At 40.2% G+C, this 23113-nt stretch overlaps 1 protein-coding gene across 4 annotated transcripts in view; it reads right to left on the bottom strand.

The window, feature by feature from the left end:
- MFSD14B (major facilitator superfamily domain containing 14B) overlaps positions 1 to 23113 on the bottom strand; it is a 121670-nt gene that overhangs the window by 59171 nt on the left and 39386 nt on the right. For all 4 annotated transcript variants that reach the window (XM_061132599.1, XM_061132601.1, XM_061132602.1 and 1 more), the window contains one exon: positions 23009 to 23104. In XM_061132599.1, the coding sequence (XP_060988582.1) occupies positions 23009 to 23104 (96 nt within the window). The remainder of the gene's footprint in view (positions 1 to 23008; positions 23105 to 23113) is intronic.

The following is a 23113-nucleotide window of genomic DNA, read 5'->3' as shown; positions in this document are numbered from 1 at the left end:
TGGGACAACAATAAACACACCAACATTCACATTATAGGTGTCCCAGAAGGAGAACAGAGAGAGAACTGACCCAAGAAGATATCTGAAGAAATATCAGGTGAAAACTTTAACATGGGAAAGGAAACTGTCAAGTCCAGGCAGCACACAGAGTCTAAGGCAGGATAAACCCAAGGAGGAAAACACTTGAGACACACAGCAATTAATATAACAAAAATTAAAAACAAATCTAAAATATTAAAGGCAACAAGGGTAAAATGACAAATAACATACAAGCGAACTTGCACAAGGTTATAAGCTAGTTTCTCAACAGAAACTGTACAAGCTAGAAGGGAATGGCACAATATATTTAAAGTGATGAAAGAGAAGAACCTACAACCAAGAATACTCTACCCAACAAGACTCTTACTCAGATTTGATGAAGAAATCAAAAGCTTTCCAGACAAGCAAAAGAATTCAGCACCACCTTACCAGCTTTACAACCAATGCTAAAGGAACTTTTCTCTAGGCAGGAAACAGAAGGAAAAGACCAACACAAAATAAACCCCAAACAATTAAGAAAATGGTAATAGGATCATGCTGTTGTTCAGTCGCCCAGTCATGTCCAACTCTTTGCGACCCCATGAACTGCAGCACGCCAGGCCTCCTTGGCCCTCACCATCTCCCAGAGTTTCCCCAAGTTCACGTCCACTGCATCAGTGATGCCATCCAGCCATCTCATCCTCTGATGCCCTCTTCTTCTTCTGTCCTCAATCTTTCCCAGTATCAGGGACTTATTTTAAATGAGTCAGCTCTTCACATCAGGTGACCAAAATACTGAAGCTTTAGCTTCAGGATCAGTCCCTCCAATGAGTATTCAGGGTTGATTTCCTTTAAGACTGACTCGTTTGATCTCTTTGTTGTCCAAGGGACTCTCAGGAGTCTTCTCCAGCACCACAGCTCGAAGGCATCAGTTCTTTGGCGCTCTCCCTTCTTTAAGGTCCAATTCTGACAACTCTACATGACCACTAGGAAGACCAGAGCAGTGATCATATGGACCTTTGTAGGCAGAGTGATGTCTCGGCTTTTCGACACACTGCATAGGCTTGTCATGGGATCATACATATCAATAATTACCTTAAATGATAAGGGATTGAATGCACCAACCAAAAGACACAGACTGGCTGGGCAGATGAAAACATGTGCATGTATCAACCTCTGTTTAACAAATCACTCTACTCAACTCCAAACTGTATGTAATTATTTAGTATTTTTAGGTTAATCATGTTTCGATTACAGCTTGCAACTGTAATTATCTTCTATTTTTGTCTGGCTATTGATACTAAAAACTTGATAAACGTCTTCTACTATTGTGATTTTTGCTTAATACAGTAATTGTAACATGAGTGGTTAACAGAAAATGATAGAATTCTTTATCACTAAAACTATAATTTATTAGAAAAACCTGCAATCACTTTAAAAAATCCAGATACATATCAGAATTATCTTGGAATTTTTTGAAAACTACAAATGCTCATATGTTGCTTTTTTTCTACAAAGTTTCAGATGTGTTTCAAATGAGCTGCCAAGCTTAAAAACAATTGGACTATATTACAATCTTTCACTTTTATCTAGTGTGTTTCATTTTTTTCTATTTCATGCTCAGTGCTCCCATTTCATTTAGTTTATGCTTTCCAATTTCTCCAACTATCTTTTTTGATGTTCTTTCTCAAGCCGTTACTAATCATAGTAGAAAAGCTTTTGTATACACACACACACACACATATAGTATGTATAGTACAATATATATATATATATGTGTGTGTATATATATATATATATGTTTTAGAAAACTTACAAATTTTTGCCTAGTTAAAAAATTTGATATTTTGAGTCCACTTGTTTGACTTAGTAAGAATAGAATGCTAGACTTCTAATTTATTTTCATTCAAAATTTTGATATTGTTTATATATTTTGGCATCTAGTATTACCGTTAAAAGTTTAACTTATTGTCTTGTGTGTGTGTGAGTCGCCCAGTCATGTACAACTCTTTGTGACCCCATGGAATGTAGCCTGCCAGGTTTCTCTGTGCAGTAATTAAAAAATAATTTTGAATGAGGCTTGAAACTTCTAATCCAATTCTGAGAATGTAAAGAAATATTATGTTGTTTTTAAAAAAAACACGAGATTAACATGTGATATAGTATTAACGAAAGTACAGATTTTGTTCAAATCTTACAAAATTCTACGTTAGTGTCCCTTATTTATTTTCATACCTTATTCAAGACCCCACACTGTGTTTAATTGCAGTGAACAGCTCAAGCTGCATGCAAAAAATTCTGGTAAATTTTCTTTTATTTTTATTCTATCACAAATATTTTCTAGTTTTCATTGTTATGGCATCTTAGATATACCCCTCAGTTAAAAGTAGATATTTAATTTCCAAATACATGGGATTTTTAAAAGTATCTATGATATTAATTTCTCATTTAAATGCTTTCTTCTCTACAATCACCCTCTATGTTTCTTCAGTCTTCTAATTTTATTGAGGTGTTCAACAGATAAGTCTTAGTAAATGTCACGTTATACTTGAAAATATGTGCTTTATTTTAAAATATCTTTTGATATTGACCACTAACGCCACTTCACAGTAATAAGAAAACAGAGTCTCTATTTCAATACCTTTAAGACCATGAAATTTCTGCACCTGGTCTTATGTCTCTGGATATGTTCCAGTGTCTCCTAATTTATAGTCTATGGGAACTTGATACAATTTGGATCCTACTGTTATGTGAAAACTGTATAAATCTTAATTATGTCAATTGGTTCATAATGCTTTTCAGGCCTATTATCTTCTTCCACTTCTCTGTGCAGTGCAGTGCTCACTCACTTCAGTCGTGTCTGAATCTGTGCCACCCACAGACTGCAGCCCACCAGGCTCCTCTGTCCATGGGATTCTCTGGGTAAGATTACTGGAGGGGGTTGCCATGCCCTCCTCCAAGGGACCTTCCCGACCCAGGTATTGAACCCAAGTCTCTCACATCTCCTGCACTGGCAGGCGGGTTCTTTACCACTAGTACAATTTGGGAAGCCTCTGTACATTCCTTCTATTAATTTCTGAGGGTTTGATATAAAAATTCCAATGAAAAATCTTAATTCATCTACTTAAAACAAAACATTGTAATATATAGTGGAATTATATGTAACTTTTCCCAGTATTTTCTAAGTCTTCTGTAAATGTGTTATCATATAACTTAAAAATTAAAAAAACTAACAAAGTATATTAAATATCTCAAATAAGATCAAAGTTTTACTTTTAAATATCTTTCTGTGCTAAAAATTTAAAGATACTACCTTTATTTTTGAGAAGCAATACAGTAAACAAAAAATATGATGGCATTTGTTTATCACTTAAAAGAAAAAAATAAAAGAAAACTTTAGAAACTTAGAACTGAATTGACACCCAGAACAAGAAGCTAATAAATATCTGTATGGTATGTGTATATTACATATGTATATATTATACACACACACACATTACATTCAAACATACACATATCTGTTTTCTACTTCCACATCAAGTATCACTGACAGAACAGAAAAAAATATGAATCTAATTTACAACATTTTCTATTTACTTGGAAGAATACTGAAACACTTCTGGATGATACAGAACAGATGGGAAAAGGCTTTATGGACCCCTTAGAGTTGAAAAACTAGTCACATGTTAAGGTGAAAAAGATCTTTTAGGTAAATTTTTTAGGATTCAAGGGGACCAAAAAATAAAACTGGAGGATACCGTCCATAATTCAATAGGTTAATAAAAGGTTACAAAGTGCGTGCCTGGTATCTTGCTCTCACAGCTGCTGACCTCTCCATCTGTCCCCAATATAACAATCACAAGTGTAGTTCTCTGAAGTGGGACATGTAAATGGGATACATGCAGAATTGAATGGGGGTGGGATACACAATTTATAGTCTCCCAGGTCACTTCTGGCTTCCAAGAGTGGCATATAAGCCTATCATCACTTCAGAAACTACCTCAGTACTATAGAGGAGATCCCAGAATACCCACACTCTTGGAGCTACTACAAGCAGTGCTTGCATGTAGTACTACAGAACAGGGATTTCCACCTGATGTGGAGAAAAATACTCTGGCTACCAGGTGTCTAGACCATGGGTGGCAAATTGACAAACTAATATGCTTTTTCACTCATATCATTATCTTCCAAGCGAGTTGGTTGTCAATATGTAAATCACAGGAAATTTAACCAAAGTATAAATAATTTTCTAGCATTTCATAGGAACGCATAAGGTTTCAAAACATGGGGACTGAACTGCCATGTCACCAACTGTCTAAGTCGATAGTGGCTGCTGCAATAGAAAGAACATGTATTCCAACAATAATACAAACCTATTTTTACCCCACTTCTCACATTTACAACACTTGGGTAGCCCCAAAAGACATTTCTTTTCACAATTCCTGAACTACCCTCTCATTTGTAAATATAAAATACATACAATTCATCAAAATAATTTGAGGAAAACCACGGGAAGACACAAAAAAAGATACAGGAAATAGAAGATAATCTACCTCATTGCCAAATAACCAAATCATACAATTTATACACAATGAAGTCACTCAGTTGTGTCTGACTCTTTGCGACCCAATGGACTGTAGCCTACCAGGCTCCTCCATCCATGGAATTTTCCAGGCAAGGATACTGGAGTGGGCTGCCATTTCCTTCTCCAAACCAAAACATAGTAGGAAACAAAAGGAAGCTTTAAAATAAGTTTAAGTGTCCTCCAAAAGACTCAAGGGGATGCCACATGCATTAAAAACAATCTTGCAGAAGGACCAGCACAAAACAAGGCAGAGCATCAAACAAGTAAGGAAAGTCTGTCTTAAAGAACTGATTATAAGGAGAGAACAAGATGGCAGAGGAGTAGGTGGATGTGGAGTACATCTCTCTCCATGGATGCATCAGGAATACATCTTCAGATGCAGAACTGCATGCAGAACACCAGCTGAGAGCAGACAGGAGTACCTGACCAATGGAAAAGAATATACAGAACCATGCAAAACTCAACAGGATCAAGACACTAGGGGGGAAAATAGGAGTGTTACTAGGACTCAGCAGCTGGGGGAACTGAAGTAGGAGTCCAATCCCCACATTGGGGCAATTGTCTTGAGTCAGAGGAAAAACATTTAAGGCTGAGAGTGAAACAGCTGATCTGTGGCAGCCTAAATGGAATGAGAATCAGACAGTCCTTGCCACAACCATACACACCCTGGACAGGGACGCAGGTCCCCTAGAAGGCCAGTGGCTGGGGGCTGGAGTTTAGGGATTGCAGAGCAATCCCAGGATGAGGGCTGCTGTTGACTGTGCAGAGACGGATCGAGCAGATGTGAGGGAGGAGACTGTGGTGGGAAATGCCTTCAGAGGAAAGCCAGGCAGCCATGGGAGAAAGGTAAGTGCTGAGTCACGTGTAGGGAGGGGAGCCATCCCCAAAGCCTCTCTCTGATAGAGGCTGGACAACCAAACACCTGGCGCACTGAACTACAAAGCAGGGCCCTGCCCAGGGTGCTCCTTTAAGTGACTGATGGTCCCAACTACACAGGAGGACTCCACCCAGGCCACCCCTTTAAGCTCTTGATGAACCGATCTACAGAGTAGGACCCCAGTCAGGGGGGCCCGCTCTATGTGCCTGATGCGCCGAAAAACAGAGGAGGACTCCAGGTAAGGGAGACCTCTAAGTGCTTGAACGGGCAGAGTTATGGAGATACCTTATGTGAAATGCTGGGCTGGAGGAAGCACAAACTGGAATCAAGATTGCTGGGTGACATATCAATAACCTCAGATATGCAGATGACACCACCCTTATGGCGGAAAGCTAAGAAGAACTAAAGAGCCTCTTGATCAAAGTGAAAGATGACAGTAAAAAAGTTGGCTTAAAACTCAACATTCAGAAAACTAAGATCATGGCATCAGGTCCCATCACTTCATGACAGATAGGGAAACAATGGGAACAGTGAGAGACTTTCTTTTTTTGGGCTCCAAAATCACTGCAGATGGTGACTGCAGCCATGAAATTAAAAGACACTTACTCCTTTCAAGAAAAGCTATGCCAGCTAAACAGCATATTAAAAAGCAGAAACATTACTTTGCCAACAAAGGTCCATCTAGTCAAAGCTATGGGTTTTTCCTATAGTCATGTATGGATGTGAGAGTTGGACTATAAAGAATGCTGAGCGCAGAAGAATTGATACTTTTGAACTGTAGTGTTGGAGAAGACTCTTGAGAGTCCCTTGGACTGCATGGAGATCCAACCAGTCCATCCTAAAGGAGATCAGCCCTGGGTGTTCATTGGAAGGACTGATGTTGAAGCTGAAACTCCAATATTTTGCCCACCTGATTCGAAGAGCTGACTCATTTGAAAAGACCTTGATGTTGGGAAAGATCGAAGGCAGGAGGAGAAGGGTAGGACAGAGGATGAGATGGTTGGATGGCATCACTAACTCAATGGATGTGAGTTTGGGTAAACTCCGGGAGTTGGTGATGGATAGGGAGGCCTGGTGTGCTGTGGTTCATGGGGTCGCAAAGAGTCGGACACGACTGAGCAACTGAACTGAACTGAACTGAACTGAATGCAATCATATTCAAAATTTCCAGCAAGTCATTTTGTGAATATTGAAGAGTTGATTACACAATTTACATGGATATAGAAAAGCCTTATAATAGCCAAGGCAATCTTTTATAAAAAATAAATTATTATTATTTTTTACATATACATTTATCTGTTCTCCCCCAGTCTCCTCTCCATTCCCAGCTATAGCCAAGGCAGTCCGGAGGAGGAAGAACCAGTCACGTAAGTTATAGAAGAGATCAAGAAAATGCTAAAGAAATCAACATAGCACAGTACTGACACAGGATATATACAAAAATAGAATATAAAACTCAGAAAATAAATCCATGTGAATATAACTGTCTGATTTATGATAAAGTTGACAGATGGAGTGGGGAAAAAAATTTTTTTTAAATAAATGACACTGGTTCAACTATATATTAATATGAACCAAAATGAATCAACTCTTATAAAATATGATTTTTCTAGAAAAAATCATGAAACTGGTTCATGAGAAAAATCACAGACTGAGAATTGGTATAAAAGATGTGTGTGTGAAAAATAAACAAATAAATCTTGGGGGAAGAAGGCTTCTTTCTTTCTTTTTTTTCATTAGTTGGAGGCTAATTACTTCACAACATTGCAGTGGGTTTTGTCATACCTTGACATGAATCAGCCATGGAGTTACATGTATTCCCCATCCCAATCCCCACTCCCACCTCCCTCTCCACCCGAGAAGAAGGTTTCTTTTTAAAAAAAATTTTTGGAATATAGTTCCTTTACAATCTTCTGTTAGTTTCTACTGTATAAAAAAGTCAACTAACTACACATGTGCCCCCTGTTTTTGGACCCCTCTCCATTTAGGTCACCACGAGCATTGAGTAGAGCTTCCGGTGCTACACAGCAGGTTCTCATTAGTGGGAGAGAGTTTCCTAAACAAGGTTTTAAAAAAGCAACTAAACATAAGAAGAAAAAAAAATCAGTAAATTGAACTGTGTAAAGATTATGAACTTCTGTTAATCCGAAGACACTATTAAGAGAATGAAAAAGTTAATTCAAGGAGGGAAGAAAGACATTATCAATAAACATGTGAGTGTTCAAAAATAAACAAACATTTTGCTGTTACTGTTGTTCAGTCCCTAGTCGTATCTGACTTTGCAACCCCATGGATTGTAGCACGCCGGGCTTCTCTGTCCTCCATCATATCATGCTGCTGCTGCTGCTAAGTCGCTTCAGTCGTGTCCGACTCTGTCTGTCCCCACAGACAGCAGCCTACCAGGCTCCTCTTTCCCTGGGATTTTCCAGGCAAGAATACTGGAGTGGGTTGCCATTTCCTTCTCCACTCTATCATGGAGGTTGCTCAAACTGATGTCCACTGAGTTGCTGATGCTATCTAACTACTCATCCTCTGAATGTCTGAAGTTGTTGATATTCCTCCCAGCAATATTGATGAAAGCTTGTGTTCCATCCACACTGGCATTTCCCATGATGTACTCTGTGTGCATATAAGTTAAAAAAACAGGGTGACATTATACAGCCTTGTTCATCTCTCAATTTTGAACCAATCAGTTGTTCTATGTCCGATTCTAACTGTTGCTTCTTGACCCACATTTAGGTTTCTCAGGAGACAGGCAAGGTAGTCTGGTACTCCCATCTCTTTAAGAGTTTTCCATAGTTCATTGTGATTTACACAGTCAAAGGCTTTAGTGTAGTCAATGAAGCAGAAATACATGTTTTTCTGGAACTCCCTTGCTTTCTCCATGATCCAATGAATGTTGCCAATTTGATCTCTGGTTCCTCTGCCTTTTCTAAATCTAGCTTGTAGATCTGGAAGTTCTCAGTTGATACTGTTGAAGCCTAGATTGAAGGATTTTGAGCATAACCCTGCTAGCATGTGAAATGAGCTCAATTGTATAGTAGTCTGAACATTCTTTGGCATTGCCCTTTTGGGGGACTGGAATGAAAACTGACCATTTCCAGTCCTGAGGTCACTGCTGAGTTTTCTACATTTGCTGACATATTGAGTGCAGCAGTTTAACAGCATCATCTTTCAGGATTATAAACAGCTCAGCTGGAATTCCATCACAATCACTAGCTTTGTAGTAATGCTTCCTAAGGTCTATTTGACTTCAGACTCCAGGATGTCTAGCTCTAGGTGAGTGTCCACACCATCATGGTTATCAAGGTCATTAAGACCTTTTTGGTACAGTTCTTGTGTGTACTCTTGCGACCTCTTCTCAATCTCGTCTGGTTGTTAAGTCCTTACCATTTTTGTCCTTTACTGTGCCCATCTTTGCGTGAAATGTTCCTTTGATAGCTCCAGTTTTCTTGAGATCATCTTCAGTCTTTCCTGCTCTGTTATCCCCTCTCTTTCTCTGCACTGTTTGCTCACTTAAGAAGGTCTTCTTTCCTCTCGCTGCTGCTCTGGAGAACTCTGCATCCAGCTGGGTGTCATCCTCCCTCTCTTTCTTGCTTTTGCTTCTCTTCTTTCTTCAGGAATTTGTAAGCCTCCTCAGACAACAATCTCGCCTTCGTGTATTTCTTTTTCTTTGGGATAGTTTTGGTCACAGCCTCCTAAACAACGTTACAAATCTCCGTCTATAGTCCTTCAGGCACTCTGTTAACAGATCTAATCCCTTAAATCTATTCATCACCTCTACTGTATAATCATAAGGGATGTGATTTAGGTCATACTTAATGGCAAGAGTAAACACTGACATTTTAGGAATCAGTGAACTAAAATGGACTAGAATGGGTGAATTTAATTCAGATGATCATTGTATCTACTACTGTGGCCAAGAATCCCTTAGAAGAAAAAGAGTAGCCGTCAACAAAAGAGTCAACAAAAGAGTCTGAAATGCAGTTCCTGGGTGCAATCTCAAAGACAGAATGATCTCTGTTCAATTCCAAGGCAAACCATTCAATATCACAGTAATCCAATCTATGCCTCAACCAATAACACAGAAGAAACTGAAGTTGAACAGTTTTATGAAGACCTACAAGACCTTCTAGAACGAACACCAAAAAAAGATGTCCTTTTCATCCCAGGGGACTGGAATGCACAAGTTGGAAGTCAAGAGATACCTGGATAAACAGGCAAGTTTGGCCTTGGGAGTACAAAATGAAGCAGGGCAAAGGCTAACAAGAGTTTTGCAAAGAGAATGCACTAGTCATAGCAAACACCCTCTTCCACCTACACAACAGATGGACATCACCAGATGGTCAATACCAAAAGCAGATTGATTATATTCTTTGTAGCTGAAGATGGAGAAGCTCTATACAGTCAGCAAAAACAAGACTGGGAGCTGACTGTAGCTCAGATCATGAACTCCTTATTGCCAAAATCAGACTTAAATTGAAGAATGTAGGAAAAACCACTAGACCATTCAGGTATGACTTAAATCAAATCCCTTATGGTTATACAGTGGAAATGACAAGTAGGTTAAAGGGATTAGATCTGGTAGACAAAGTGCCTGAAGAACTATGGACAGAGGTTTGTGACATTATACAGGAGGCAGTGATCAACACCATCCCCAAGAAAAAGAAATGCAAAAAGGCAAAATGGTTATCTGAGGAGGCCTTCCAAATAGCTGAGAAAAGAAGAGAAGTGAAAGGCAAAGCAGAAAAGGAAAGATATACTCATTTGTATGCAGAGTTTCAAAAACAGCAAAGAGAGATAAGAAAGCCTTCCCAAGTGATCAATGCAAGGAAATAGAGAAAAACAATAGAATGAGAAAGACTAGAGATCTCTTCAAGAAACTCAGAGATACCAAGGGAACACTTCATGCAAGAATGGGCACAATAAAGGACAGAAACAGCAAGGACTGAACAAAGCTATGGTTTTTCTAGTAGTCATGAACGGATGTGAGAGTTGAACCATAAAGAAAGCTGAGCACGATGCTTTTGAACTGTGGTGTTGGAGAAGACTCTTGAGAGTCCCTTGGACTGCAAGGAGATCCAACCAGTCAATCCTAAAGGAAATCAGTACTGAATATTCATTGGAACAACTGATGCTGAAACTAAAGCTCCAATACTTTGGCCACCTGATGCAAAGCACTGACTCATTGGAAAATGGTACGGCAGAGGATGAGATGGTTGGATGGCATCACTGACTCAATGGACATGAGTCTGAGTAAGCTCTGGGAGTTGGTGATGGACAGGGAAGCCTGGCTGCTGCAGTCCATGGGTCACAAAGAGTCAGACACGACTGAGCAACTGAACTGAACTTAATGGCCTAGTGGTTTTCCCTACTTTCTTCAATTTAAGCCTGAATTATGCAATAAAGAACTCATGATCTGAGCCGCAGTCAACTCCATGTTTTGTTTTTGCTGACTGTATAGAACTTCTCCAATTTTGGCTGCAAAGAACATAATCAACCTGATTTTGGTATTGACCATTTGGTGATGTCCATGTGTAGAGTCAACTCTTGGGCTGACAGAAAGGGTGTTTGCTATGACCAGTGTGTTCTCTTGGCAAAAGTCTGTTAGTCTTTGTCCTGTTTCATTTTGTACTCCAACACCAAACTTGCCAGTTACTCCAGGTATCTCTTGACTTGCTACTTTTGCATTCCAATTTCCCATAATGAAAAGGACATCTTTTTCTGGTGTTAGTTCTAAAAGATCTTGTAGGATCTTTTAGATCTTGATCTTCATAGAAGTGGTCAACTTCAGCTTCTTTCACATCATTGGCTGGGACACACACTTGGATTACTGGGATGTTGAATAAGGCGTGCCTTGGAAACAAACTGATATTATTCTGTTGTTTTTGAGACTGCACCCAAGTGCTGCATTTCCGACTCTTCTGTTGAATGAGAGCTACTCCATTTCTTCTAATGGATTCTTGCCTATAGTAGTAGATATGATAGTCATCTGAATTAAATCCATCCATTCCTGTTCACATTCATTCAGTGAGTCCTAAGATGTCAATGTTCAATCTTGCCATCTCCTAGTTAACCACATCCAATTTATCTTAATTCATGAATCTAACATTCCAGATTCCTATGCAATATTTATTGTATTTATTGGACTTTACTTTCAGCACCAGACACATTCAAAGCTGAACGTCATTCCTGCTTCAACCTGCCACTTCATTCTTACTGCAGCTATCAGTAATTGCCCTCCACTCTTCTGCAGTAGTATATTGGACACCTTCCAATTTGGGTGGCTCATCTTCTGTGTCATATCTTTTTGCCTTTTTATACTGTCCCTGGGGTTCTCCAGGCAAGAATACTGGAGTGGGTTGCAATTCTTCTCTAGCATACCACGTCCTGTCAGCACTCTTCACTATGTCCTGTCCATCTTGAGGAGCCATGCAGTGCATGGTTCATAAATTCATGGAGTTACACAAGCCCCTTTGACACAGCAAGGCTGTGATCCATGAAGGGAAAACAAACATACATACATGTAAAAAAAAAAAAAAGAAAACAAACATATCCAGAATATATAAAGAAATCCTACACATAATAAGAAAAGAATAGACAAAACAATTATTTAAAACAGATCAAATACTTGAGCTGACACTTCACAAAGACAGTCACAAGACAAATATATATAAAGGACGTTAACTTCATTGATCATCAGGAAGATGGAAAATAAGGCCACACTGTACACACTGGAATCATTAACAATGAGATACCAATTGTGGGTGAAGATGTAGAGTCTGGTTTACGGGAGGGTAAATTGATTCAACCACTCTGGAAACTTTTAGCAGTATATAGCAAATTGAACAAAACTGCAGTTTATTCCTAGGTAGAAAGAAGAAAAAAACGTATACACATTCACCAACAGACATATACAGGAAATACCATAAAACCAATATGTGTAATAGGCAAACAAAGGGAACCCAAATGTTCATCAACAATAGAATGGATTTCTGTGGTTTGCCAAAAAGAGTCACAGGACTCAGAAACTGTTACACTCACAGCTACAATTTAACAGAAGGATACAGCTCAGAACTGCAAAACCACTGTTGTTGCCTGAAGTTGAATAGCTTAATAAGTAAGTGCTTCTCAGTTTGTGGCGTGCCTCTGGTTGTACTGAAATGGTTGTTTGTGATTGTTTTGTCCAGTTTTATTAGGACAGAATTTGCTGACCTTCTGTTCTGTCATACCAAAGTGAAAATTCTGATGGTAAAATTCTGAAAAAAGCGAAAATTCTGGTGGCGCAGGTGGGATGAACTTCACTTCCAAGTCCCTTGACACCTGTGACAATTCAAGTATGATTAGAGTCCCGAATGGAAAAGATAGAAAGGGCAGCAAAAATATTTCAAACAATAATGGCCAAAACGTCCCAAATTTGATTAGAAAAAAATATGTATACACACACACACACACACACACACACACACACACACATATGGGAGTGGGTTGCCAGCTCCTTCTCCAGGGCACCTTTCCTATCCCGGGAATGAACCCATATATCTTACATCCACTGCACTGGTGGGTGGGTTCTTACCACTAGCGCCACCTCAGTTCAGTGCAGTCACTCAGTCGTGTCTGACTCTCTGCGACTCCATGGAACGCAGCACACTAGGCGTGTCCATCATCAACTCCTGGAGCTTGCTCAAACTCCTGTCCACCAAGTTGGTGATGACATCCAACCATCTCATCCTCTGTCATCCCCTTCTCCTCCTGCCTTCAACCTATCCCAGCATCAGGGTCTTTTCCAGTGAGTCAGTTCCTCACATCAGGTGGTCCAAGTATTGAAGCTTCAGCATCAGTCCTTCCAATGAATACTCAGGACTGATTTCCCTAGGACTGACTGGTTTGATCTCCTTGCAGTCCAAGGGACTCTCAAGAGTTTTCTCCAACACCACAGTTCAAAAGCATCAATGGATTGCTGCATCAAAAGTGCATCAGTGGTTTCAAAAGTGCCACCTGGGAAGCCATATATACATACATATATATCTACAGACCTCAGAAGCTAAACAAGCCCCAAGTATATAACCCAGAAAGAGAATTCCCTGGCGGTCCAGTGCTTAGGACTCGGCACCTTCATTACCAAAGTCCAGGTTCAACCCCTCGTCAGGGAACTAAGATCCTGCAAGCTGCAAGACATGGCTAAAAAACAAATAAAGAAACAAACAAAATACAGATCCACACCTAGACACATTATAACAGAAACTGTTGAAGACAAAGATAAAATCTCTAAAGCAGCACAAAAAAGAAAATGAATTACTACTTATAGTAGGGACAAACAAACTTATTGTGTAAAGGAACATAAATATAAGATAAATATTTTAGGTAAGATGGTCTGTGTTACTACTACTCAACTCTGCCACTGTAGAACAAAAGCTTTCACATTCACTGGGCACTGCTGTGGTCCAAGCAAACTTTACAGTTGAATTTCATACAGTTTTCATGTGTGACCAAAAGCATACTTTTTAGAAATGCAAACAAAAAAAAAATTTAGTACACAGACCACATAAAAACAGGTAGTGGGCCAGATTAAGCCTGTGGACCATAGTTTACAGACCGCCTGACATCAAGTGAACTACAATACTTACTAACAACTCTCTTCCCATCAGATGTAATGGATGCCAGAAAGCAATATAATGATATATGAAAAGTGCTGAAAAATTGTTAAAAAATCTAGAATGCGCACTAAATATTTTATATACCAAATTCTAAGACAAAGAGACCCATCGACAGTTACCCTGCATTGATATTTTCATGTCAACTCTTCTTAAAATTATATTAACTTGGTAAGTTGAAAATCAGCATTTTTTTTAAAGCATTCACAAGTTTATAGATACAAAAGCATGCTACAGATTACAACATACAACACACAATAATAAGACAGAAATAAATGCCAAACAAAGGTCATTGCATCTGATTAGCTAAGACGTGGTAACTGTCAGCTGTGCAAAAGAAGGTAAAGATTTAATATAATGTCATCATATTAATATAATGTCATCATATTAATATACTGGGCTGCCCTGGTGGCTCTGTGGTAAAGAATCCACCTGCCAATGCAGGAGACGCAAGAGATGCAGGTTCGATGCCTGGGTCAGAAAGATCTCCTAGAGTAGGAAATGGCAACCCACTCCAGTATTCTTGCTTGGAAAATTCTGTTAGGGGAAGCACACTGACTGAAACCACCCACCCTGGCCAGGTTCCACAGTAACCATCTGCATGAGTTGTTTTAAGACAGGAGGTCCTGGTAAGGAACTCGGAACCAAGAAGCCACCACCAACCACCGGAAGAGTTCAGGAAAGGTCAAAAGGTGACACCACATGTTCAACCAGCTCCCAGAATCCTTCTCGCTGGCGTCCATCTTAGCTGAGCAATGTGTGCACCACCAGGAAGGACTCTGAGTCAGAATGATTACCCAAGGACTACCCGGAAACTAATCCCATCACCATACAGCCCGAGCCTGCGAGCCAAGAGGCAGAGCAGTCCTCCTGGGTTCCCTTACCCAACTGCTCTCCGCCCAGGCACCCCTTCCCAATGAGAATCTTTCTCTGTCAGCATATGTGTCTCAGACAATTCATTTCCAAGTGTTAGACAAGAGACCACTTCTGGGCCCTGGAAGGGGTCCCCGTTCCTGCAACAATTCCATGGACAGAGGAGCCTGGTGGGCTACAGTCCACGGGGCTGCAAAGCGTTGGACACGATGGAGGGACTGAGCACACAAATATACACCACGTATTACCGGTACTTTTAGTGAGCGGTACTTACTTTAATAATTATATGACACACAAAAGGGTGGTGAGAGGGTAACAGGTCGGAAGCCTAGGGAACCCCAAGTGGAGGAAATAGACTGCAAGTGGAGGATTTTTTTTGGTTTTTCCTTCTCTATACAAAATGAAAAAGTTTTCTTTTAACTATGTATTTGCTTGGAAATCTGCCTTCCTTTAAGATTCATGTCAATTGTTTTATGGCCGGGGATGTTCACTTTGTGCAATGCTATCTCAAAATGCATGTTGTGGGAGAGGAGCCTGATACAACTCTCAGTTTTGAGATGATCCTTTAACAGACATATAACTCTTAGCTAAAACTAGCACACTTTCTGCCCTCTTCTGATGCCTATGTCAGAAGAGACCTATATACTTCAATAAAACTTTATTACACAAAAGCTTCAAGTGATCAAGCCTCATCTCTGACCCTGGATGAAGATCCTCTCCTCCGAAGGTCACGATTTGCAGCGTAGCTCACGGCTTGCAGCTGCAACCTTTCAGTAGGTTCTGGGCACTATGGTCAAAAACACCATTAGGAAATCGTCAAAATCATATAAGATGAGTCTGGAACACTTTATGAATCCAGAAAGCAAACAATGTCAATTTGCTTATGGTCAGAACTTTACTTCCTTTTCAAGTGCAGAGCAAATCATGCCTCAAAGTGCCTGTGTACTTCTGCTCAAAATGCCTGACAAACAGCTCTATTCACCCATCCACCTCACTTCTCAAGAGAAAACACTGGTTATGCAAAGGAAGCAGAAGGGCTGGACTGTGGAGCTGATGAGATAGGCTACATGTCTGTTATATGAACATATACGTTGAGAGTAAGTAAGAAGGTATAGGAAAACTGAATGTGGCAGCAAAGTGTTTGAAGAGCATTCTTTGGATTAGTAATCACAATACAGAGAGAAGATGGGGTGGTAGGAAGAAATATTCAGTCCTTGAATTTTTAGCAGGATTCCTGAAATGTGAGCTTACGAAAGAAAATCTGCAAATTGCAAAAAATAAAATTCTTCATTCAAAAGAACTAATATTAAGCATATCTTTATTGAAATACATCCTCTGTTTAAATATACTTTAAGACATTTAAAGAAATTTAATCAGAGTACTTTATTTACATTAAAATGAGATCAGGCACTCTAAAAGGATACATATTTTGGTGAGAGGGTAGAATATCAAACAGGAATGTAAGATAACAGAGTAGTCATTTTTATGTATGAGCTAATAGTACTACTGGGAGGTTAAGGCCATTGTGTAAGGCCACCTTTGTGGTTTTGCTTCAGTATACTAGGGGTGGAGACCTTTCTGATGGTGCCTAACTAACAAACTAAAGCTGTAAGCTAGGACATGGCCACATGAGAGAGGCAACAAATCTCACAGAGAAAATAATAAGTAAATTCTTGGGAATTCCCTGGTGATCCAGTGGTTCAGGATCTGCCTTCCAGTGCAAGGGATGCAGATTCAATACCTGTCGGGGAATTAAAATCCTACATGCCACGGACAGCTAAGCCGACGCATGCACATGTCACAATGACAGAGTCCACGTGCTCTGCAGCCCCCACGCCACCAACACAGATAAGGCCACACACCACAATGAAGAGCCCATGCGCCACAACTTCGGCCAGACGTAGCCAAAACAAAACAAAAAAAAATTTTTTTTAAAGACATAAATTGTTCTACACTACTTAAAACAGTCCTAATGAATGTTAGGATGCAGTCACACTGTACAAAATATGGTTATTTATATACTGCTCTGTATCTCCAAACTCTGATCTCAGGACTTTCTCTTGCCCTGGAAACAGAACAGAGTGCTTGCTATCTACTAGCTACAGCAGAAGTTGGGGCAGGGGGAAGGAATATGTGTGAACGATCATCCTTAAATTATACCAAGGTAGATGACAGACTCAAGATTCCAAGAACTGGAAACTGGACTTTAATAAACTTCATCATAAAGGAAGAGAATAACAAACTCCAGCTGTCATGAAACAAACCCTATATTTGCCCCTTCCTTTTTGAACAACCTAATATTATCACTTCTCTGTCCAACCAGAAAAGGCAGAAAGTGGAGGGTGTATGCCAGAGCAAATCTTTCTTTTCAAAAAAAGGAAACCAATTCTCCCACATCAAAAAAAAAGAAAGACACAAAGTTACCAAAACTATGGTAAAATCTGGAGGAGACAGGAAAGTAAAAGACATTTAGCTTAATTTAGCAACACCAAAAGCTTAGAAAAAGCAAGAGAACATGGGCTTCCTTTGTGGCTCAGCTGGTAAATAATCCGCCTACAATGTTTGATCCCTGGGTCAGGAAGATCCCCTGGAGAAGGGAAAGGCTACCTACTCCAGTATTCTGGCCTGGAGAATTCCATGGACTGTATAGCCCATGTGGTTGCAAAGAATTGGACACAACTGAGCGACTTTCACTTTCATTAACTGAGCAATACTTCGTCTATGACACTGTAGAGTGACACTAGCAAATCTGTATTCCTCACCAAACCTCTGCAAGCAGTAAAACTGCTCAGAATCTGCAAAAAGAGCATTTTAGCTGCCTTCTAAGATTGCATTCCAGGGTCTAACAGGGACACAGAAACCCTAAGAAAATTGTTTTGGACAGTAAGAAAGAAGATATACTAGGCCCCTGGGGCACATTAGCTAATCAATTAAATTTAAAAGGGATCTGATAATCTGGCAGCAGCTGCTCGAGGGGGCAGGGGTGGCTGAGAGGAGATACCACACGTCCACGGTCAGGGGTGGCTGAGAGGAGCTTACCCACGTCCAAGTCAGGGCAGCCAAGAGGAGCTACCCCACGTCCAAGAAGCGGATGGGAGGAGCTACCCCACGTCTAAGTCAGGGCGGCCGAGAGGAGCTACCCCACGTCCAAGGAGCGGATGGGAGGAGCTACCCCACGTCCAAGGTCAGGGGCAGTGGCCCAGAGGAGTTACCCCACATCCAAGGTAAGGAGCAGCAGCTGCGTTTTGCTGGAGCAGCTGTGAAGAGATACTCCATACCCAAGGTAAGAGAAACCCAAGTAAGAGGGTAGGCCCTGAGAGAGGGCATCAGAGGACAGACAGATTGAAACCACAATCACAGACAACTAGCCAATCTGATCACAGGACCACAGCCTTGTCTCAATGAAACTAAGCCATGCCGTGTGGGGCTACCCAAGACGGTCGGGTCATGGTGGAGAGGTCTGACAGAATGTGGTCCACTGGAGAAGGGAATGGCAAACCACTTCAGTATTCTTGCCATGAACAGTATGAAAAGGCAAAAAGTCAGGACACTGAAAGATGAGCTCCCCAGGTTGGTAGACACCCAATATGCTACTGGAGATCAGTGGAGAAGTAACTCCAGAAAAGAATGAAGGGATGGAGCCAAAGCAAAAACAACACCCAGCTGTGGATGGGACTGGTGATAGAAGTAAGGTCCGATGCTGTGAAGAGCAATATTGCCTAGGAACCTGGAATGTTAGGTCCATGAATCAAGGCAAATTGGAAGTGGTCAAACAGGAGATGCCAAGAGTGAACGTCAACATTCTAGGAATCAGCGAACTAAGATGGACTAGAATGGGTGAATTAAACTCAGATGACCATTATATCTACTACTGTGGGCAGGAATCCCTTAGAAGAAATGGTGTAGCCATCACAGTCAACAAGAGAGTCCGAAATGCAGTACTTGGATGCAATCTCAAAAATGACAGAATGATCTCTGTTCGTTTCCAAGGCAAACCATACAATATGATGGTAATCCAAGTCTATGCCCCAACCAATAACACTGAAGAAGCTGAACAGTTCTATGAAGACCTACAAGACCTTCTAGAACTAACACCAAAAGAAATGTCCTTTATATTATAGGGGACTGGAATGCAAAAGTAGGAAGTCAAGAAATACCTAGAGTAATAGGCAAATTTGGCCTTGGAGTGCAGAATGAAGCTGGGCAAAGGCTAATAGAGTTTTGCCAAGAGAACACACCGGTCATAGCAAACACCCTCTTCCAACAACACAAGAGAAGACTCTACGCATGGACATCACCAGATGGTCAACACTGAATTCAGATTGTTTATATTCTTTGCATCCAAAGATGGAGAAGCTCTATACAGTCAGCAAAAACAAGACCAGGAGCTAATTGTGGCTCAGATCATGAACTCCTTATTGCCAAATTCAGACTTAAACTGAAGAAAGTAGGGAAAACCACTAAACCTTTCAGGTATGACCTAAATCAAATCTCTTATGACTATACAGTGGAAGTGAGAAATAGATTTAAGGGACTAGATCGGATAGACAAGAGTGCCTGAAGAACTATGGACGGAGGTTCATGACATTGTACAGGAGACAGGGATCAAGACCATCCCCATGGAAAAGAAATGCAAAAAAGAAAAATGGCTGTCTGAGGAGGCCTCACAAATAGCTGTGAAAAGAAGAGAAGCGAAAAGCAAAGGAGAAAAGGAAAGATATTCCCATTTGAATACAGAGTTTCAAAGAATAGCAAGGAGATAGAAGAAATCTTTCCTCAGCGATCAATGCAAAGAAATAGAGAAAAACAATAGACAAGGAGGGACTAGAGATCTCTTTAAGAAAATTAGAGATACCAAGGGAACATTTCATGCAAAGATGGGCTCAATGAAGGACAGAAGTGGTATGGACCTAACAGAAGCAGAAGATATTAAGAAGAGGTGGCAAGAATACACAGAAGAACTATATAAAAAGAGATCTTCACGACCCAGATAATCACAATGGTGTGCTCATTCACCTAGAGCCAGACATCCTGGAATGTGAAGTCAAGTGGGCCTTAGGAAGCATCACTACGAACAAAGCTAGTGGAGGTGATAGAATTCCAGTTGAGCTATGTCAAATCCTAAAAGATGATGCTGTGAAAGTGCTGTGTGCTCAATATGTCAGCAAATTTGGAAAACTCACCAGTGGCCACAGGACTGGAAAAGGTCAGTTTTCATTCCAATGCCAAAGAATGCTCAAACTACCACACAATTGCACTCTTTTCACATGCTAGTAAAGTAATACTCAAAATTCTCCAAGCCAAGCTTCAGCAATATGTGAACTGTGAACTTCCAGATGTTCAAGCTGGTTTTAGAAAAGGCAGAGGAACCAGAGATCAAATTGCCAACATTTGCTGGATCATCGAAAAATCAAGAGAGTTCCAGAAAAACATCTATTTCTACTTTAGTGACTATGCCAAAGCCATTGACTTATGGATCATAATAAACTGTGGAAAATTCTGAAAGAGATGGGAATACCAGACCACCTGACCTGCCTCTTGAGAAACCTGTATGCAGGTCAGGAAGCAACAGTTAGAACTGGACATGGACCAACAGACTGGTTCCAAATAGGAAAAGGAGTACGTCAAGGCTGTATACTGTCACCCTGCTTATTTAACTATATGCAGGGTACATCACGAGAAACGCTGAGCTGGAGGAAGCACAAGCTGGAATCAAGATTGCTGGGAGAAATATCAATAACCTCAGATATGCAGATGACACCATCCTTATGGCAGAAAGTGAAGAACTAAAGAGTCTCTTGATGAAAGTGAAAGAGGAGAGTGAAAATGTTGGCTTAAAGCTCAACATTCAGAAAACTAAGATCATGGCATCCGGTCCCATCACTTCTTGGCAAATAGATGGGGAAACAGTGGCTGACTTTATTTTTCTGGGCTCCAAAATCACCGCAGTTGGTGATTGCAGCCATGAAATTAAAAGACGCTTACTCCTTGGAAGGAAAGTTATGATCAACCTAGACAGCATATTAATAAGCAGAGACATTACTTTGCGAACAAAGGTCTGTCTAGTCAAGGCTATGGTTTTTCCAGTGGTCATGTACGGATGTGAGAGTTGGACTATAAAGAAAGCTGAGCGCCGAAGAATTGATGCTTTTAAACTGTGGTGTTGAAAAGACTCTTGAGAGTCCCTCGGACTGCAAGGAGATCCAACCAGTCCATCCTAAAGGAAATCAGCTCTGGGTATTCATTGGGAGGACTGATATTGAAGCTGAAACTCCAATATTTTGTCTACCTGATGCAAAGAGCTGACTCATTTGAAAAGACAGTGATGTTGGGAAAGACTAAAGGCAGGAAGAGAAGGGGATGACAGAGGATGAGATGGTTAGATGGCATCACCACCTCAACGGACATGAGTATGGGTAAACTCCAGGAGTTCGTGATGGACAGGGAGGCCTGGTGTGATGTGTTTCATCATGGGGTCGCAAAGAGTAGGACACAACTGAGAGACTGAATTGACTGACTGACTGACTGATAATCTGGTATAGGGTCAAAATGCCCCAGATGTCTGGAAGGTGGTTTTAGAATTTCTCACAGGATATCAAAAACACTAAAGTATTCCTCATTTCAATTTGAATTCTTACCAAATAAAGAATGGTTACAGAATAACTTCTACATTGAGAAGCCCGCTGAACAACTACAAGTATAGACAACCGACTGCATCAGAAAAGCACTATTTTGAAACTCTGAACTTTATAACCTAAAGACATTGCGGGGGGGGGGGGGGGGGAATCAGAAAACATTTGGTAAAAATTAAATTATAACAGCCTGTTAAAATGAATAGACTGGTGTGTCTATATTTATATTAAAAATATGTCTTAGAAAAGCAATCATTCAAGACACATGTGCCTGTAACACATACATTTGTTCAAAGAAAATGCACATTTTACACCTGTGTCCCAGGCAGCCCCTAGGCACTAGGGACATAGTGAAGAACACAGCAGGCAGGATCTCATGAAACTTGAAATGGAGACCACTTATCCCTCATTAACCAATAACCTTCTACAGTAAAAGATTAATGAAGAAAAAGGCAATGCAATGAAAAAGAATAAAACAGAGGATTAAAAACACAGGCAGTTTAACCTTACTATTTCATCCAAGATGTATTTAAATGTGCAAGAAGAATGAGAAACTTTAAAAAGCGTATAGGTAATACCTATATAATAGGTAATACTGTAAAGGTAATAGCCACCCTCTCATGGTCTCTATTTTCTAAACCTAATTTGGGAACAAAGCTTACCTGGATCCAAAGGGATTCTCTGGTAAGGCAAAGTGGTCATCGGGAAGAGTTAACCAACAATCACTTTTATAAAACAATTTAAGACAACTCAGCTCTTAAGGCCAATTAAAAAATACCTTTATTAAAACTGAGTGTTAAGTAGTTACTAGGCACTTAGAGTCTGCACCCCAATCTTTTCTTCAGCATCTCCCTTCCCTCTAACCACATCGTATATCAAACCTCCAAGTTCTTGCTAAGGGATTAAATGGTCTCTGCAAAGAAATGGCTATAGGTCAGCTACCAAAAATGGAAATTCTTCATTCTTTCATTCATCACTGTCACTGTTATATAGTACTTACCAATCTCTTATTACTATGTTCTTAACTCAAAGGCTGTTACACCCATACTAAGTAAGTTACAAACTTCAACAAAGCATTGCAATGTTTTCCTCTAGGACTTCTAAAAGATTTCCCTAACTATGCAGACTAGAGTTCACACACAAGCACTCCCAAGATTTTGGTTCAATGGAAGTAGTCCTGCTACCCAAGAATATTTAATAAGCAGATATTTTGTTGCAGGTGGTTCACAGTCTACAGTGGAAACAACACAATTACACAGTCTTAAATTACTGTCAAGAGCTACTCTCAAACACATACCTAGATATATAGCTTATATACTTAAGGATGTCTCTGCTCTCATAAACAAGGACCTGGTTCAGCAATACTTACAGTTAACATTGAAGTTGTCAATAGGCCCCATGCAAAGAATTCAAGGAAGATGACAACAGCAGCATGGTATACACTTGGTCGGCCAAAGCCTTGTAGCTAAAAAAA

This window comes from Dama dama, chromosome 29 (assembly GCF_033118175.1).
Source record: "Dama dama isolate Ldn47 chromosome 29, ASM3311817v1, whole genome shotgun sequence".
In the NCBI taxonomy this organism is placed as follows: domain Eukaryota; kingdom Metazoa; phylum Chordata; class Mammalia; order Artiodactyla; family Cervidae; genus Dama; species Dama dama.
The sequence above is the reverse complement of the archived record's forward strand: the minus strand, read 5'-3'. Positions and strand labels throughout refer to the sequence as shown.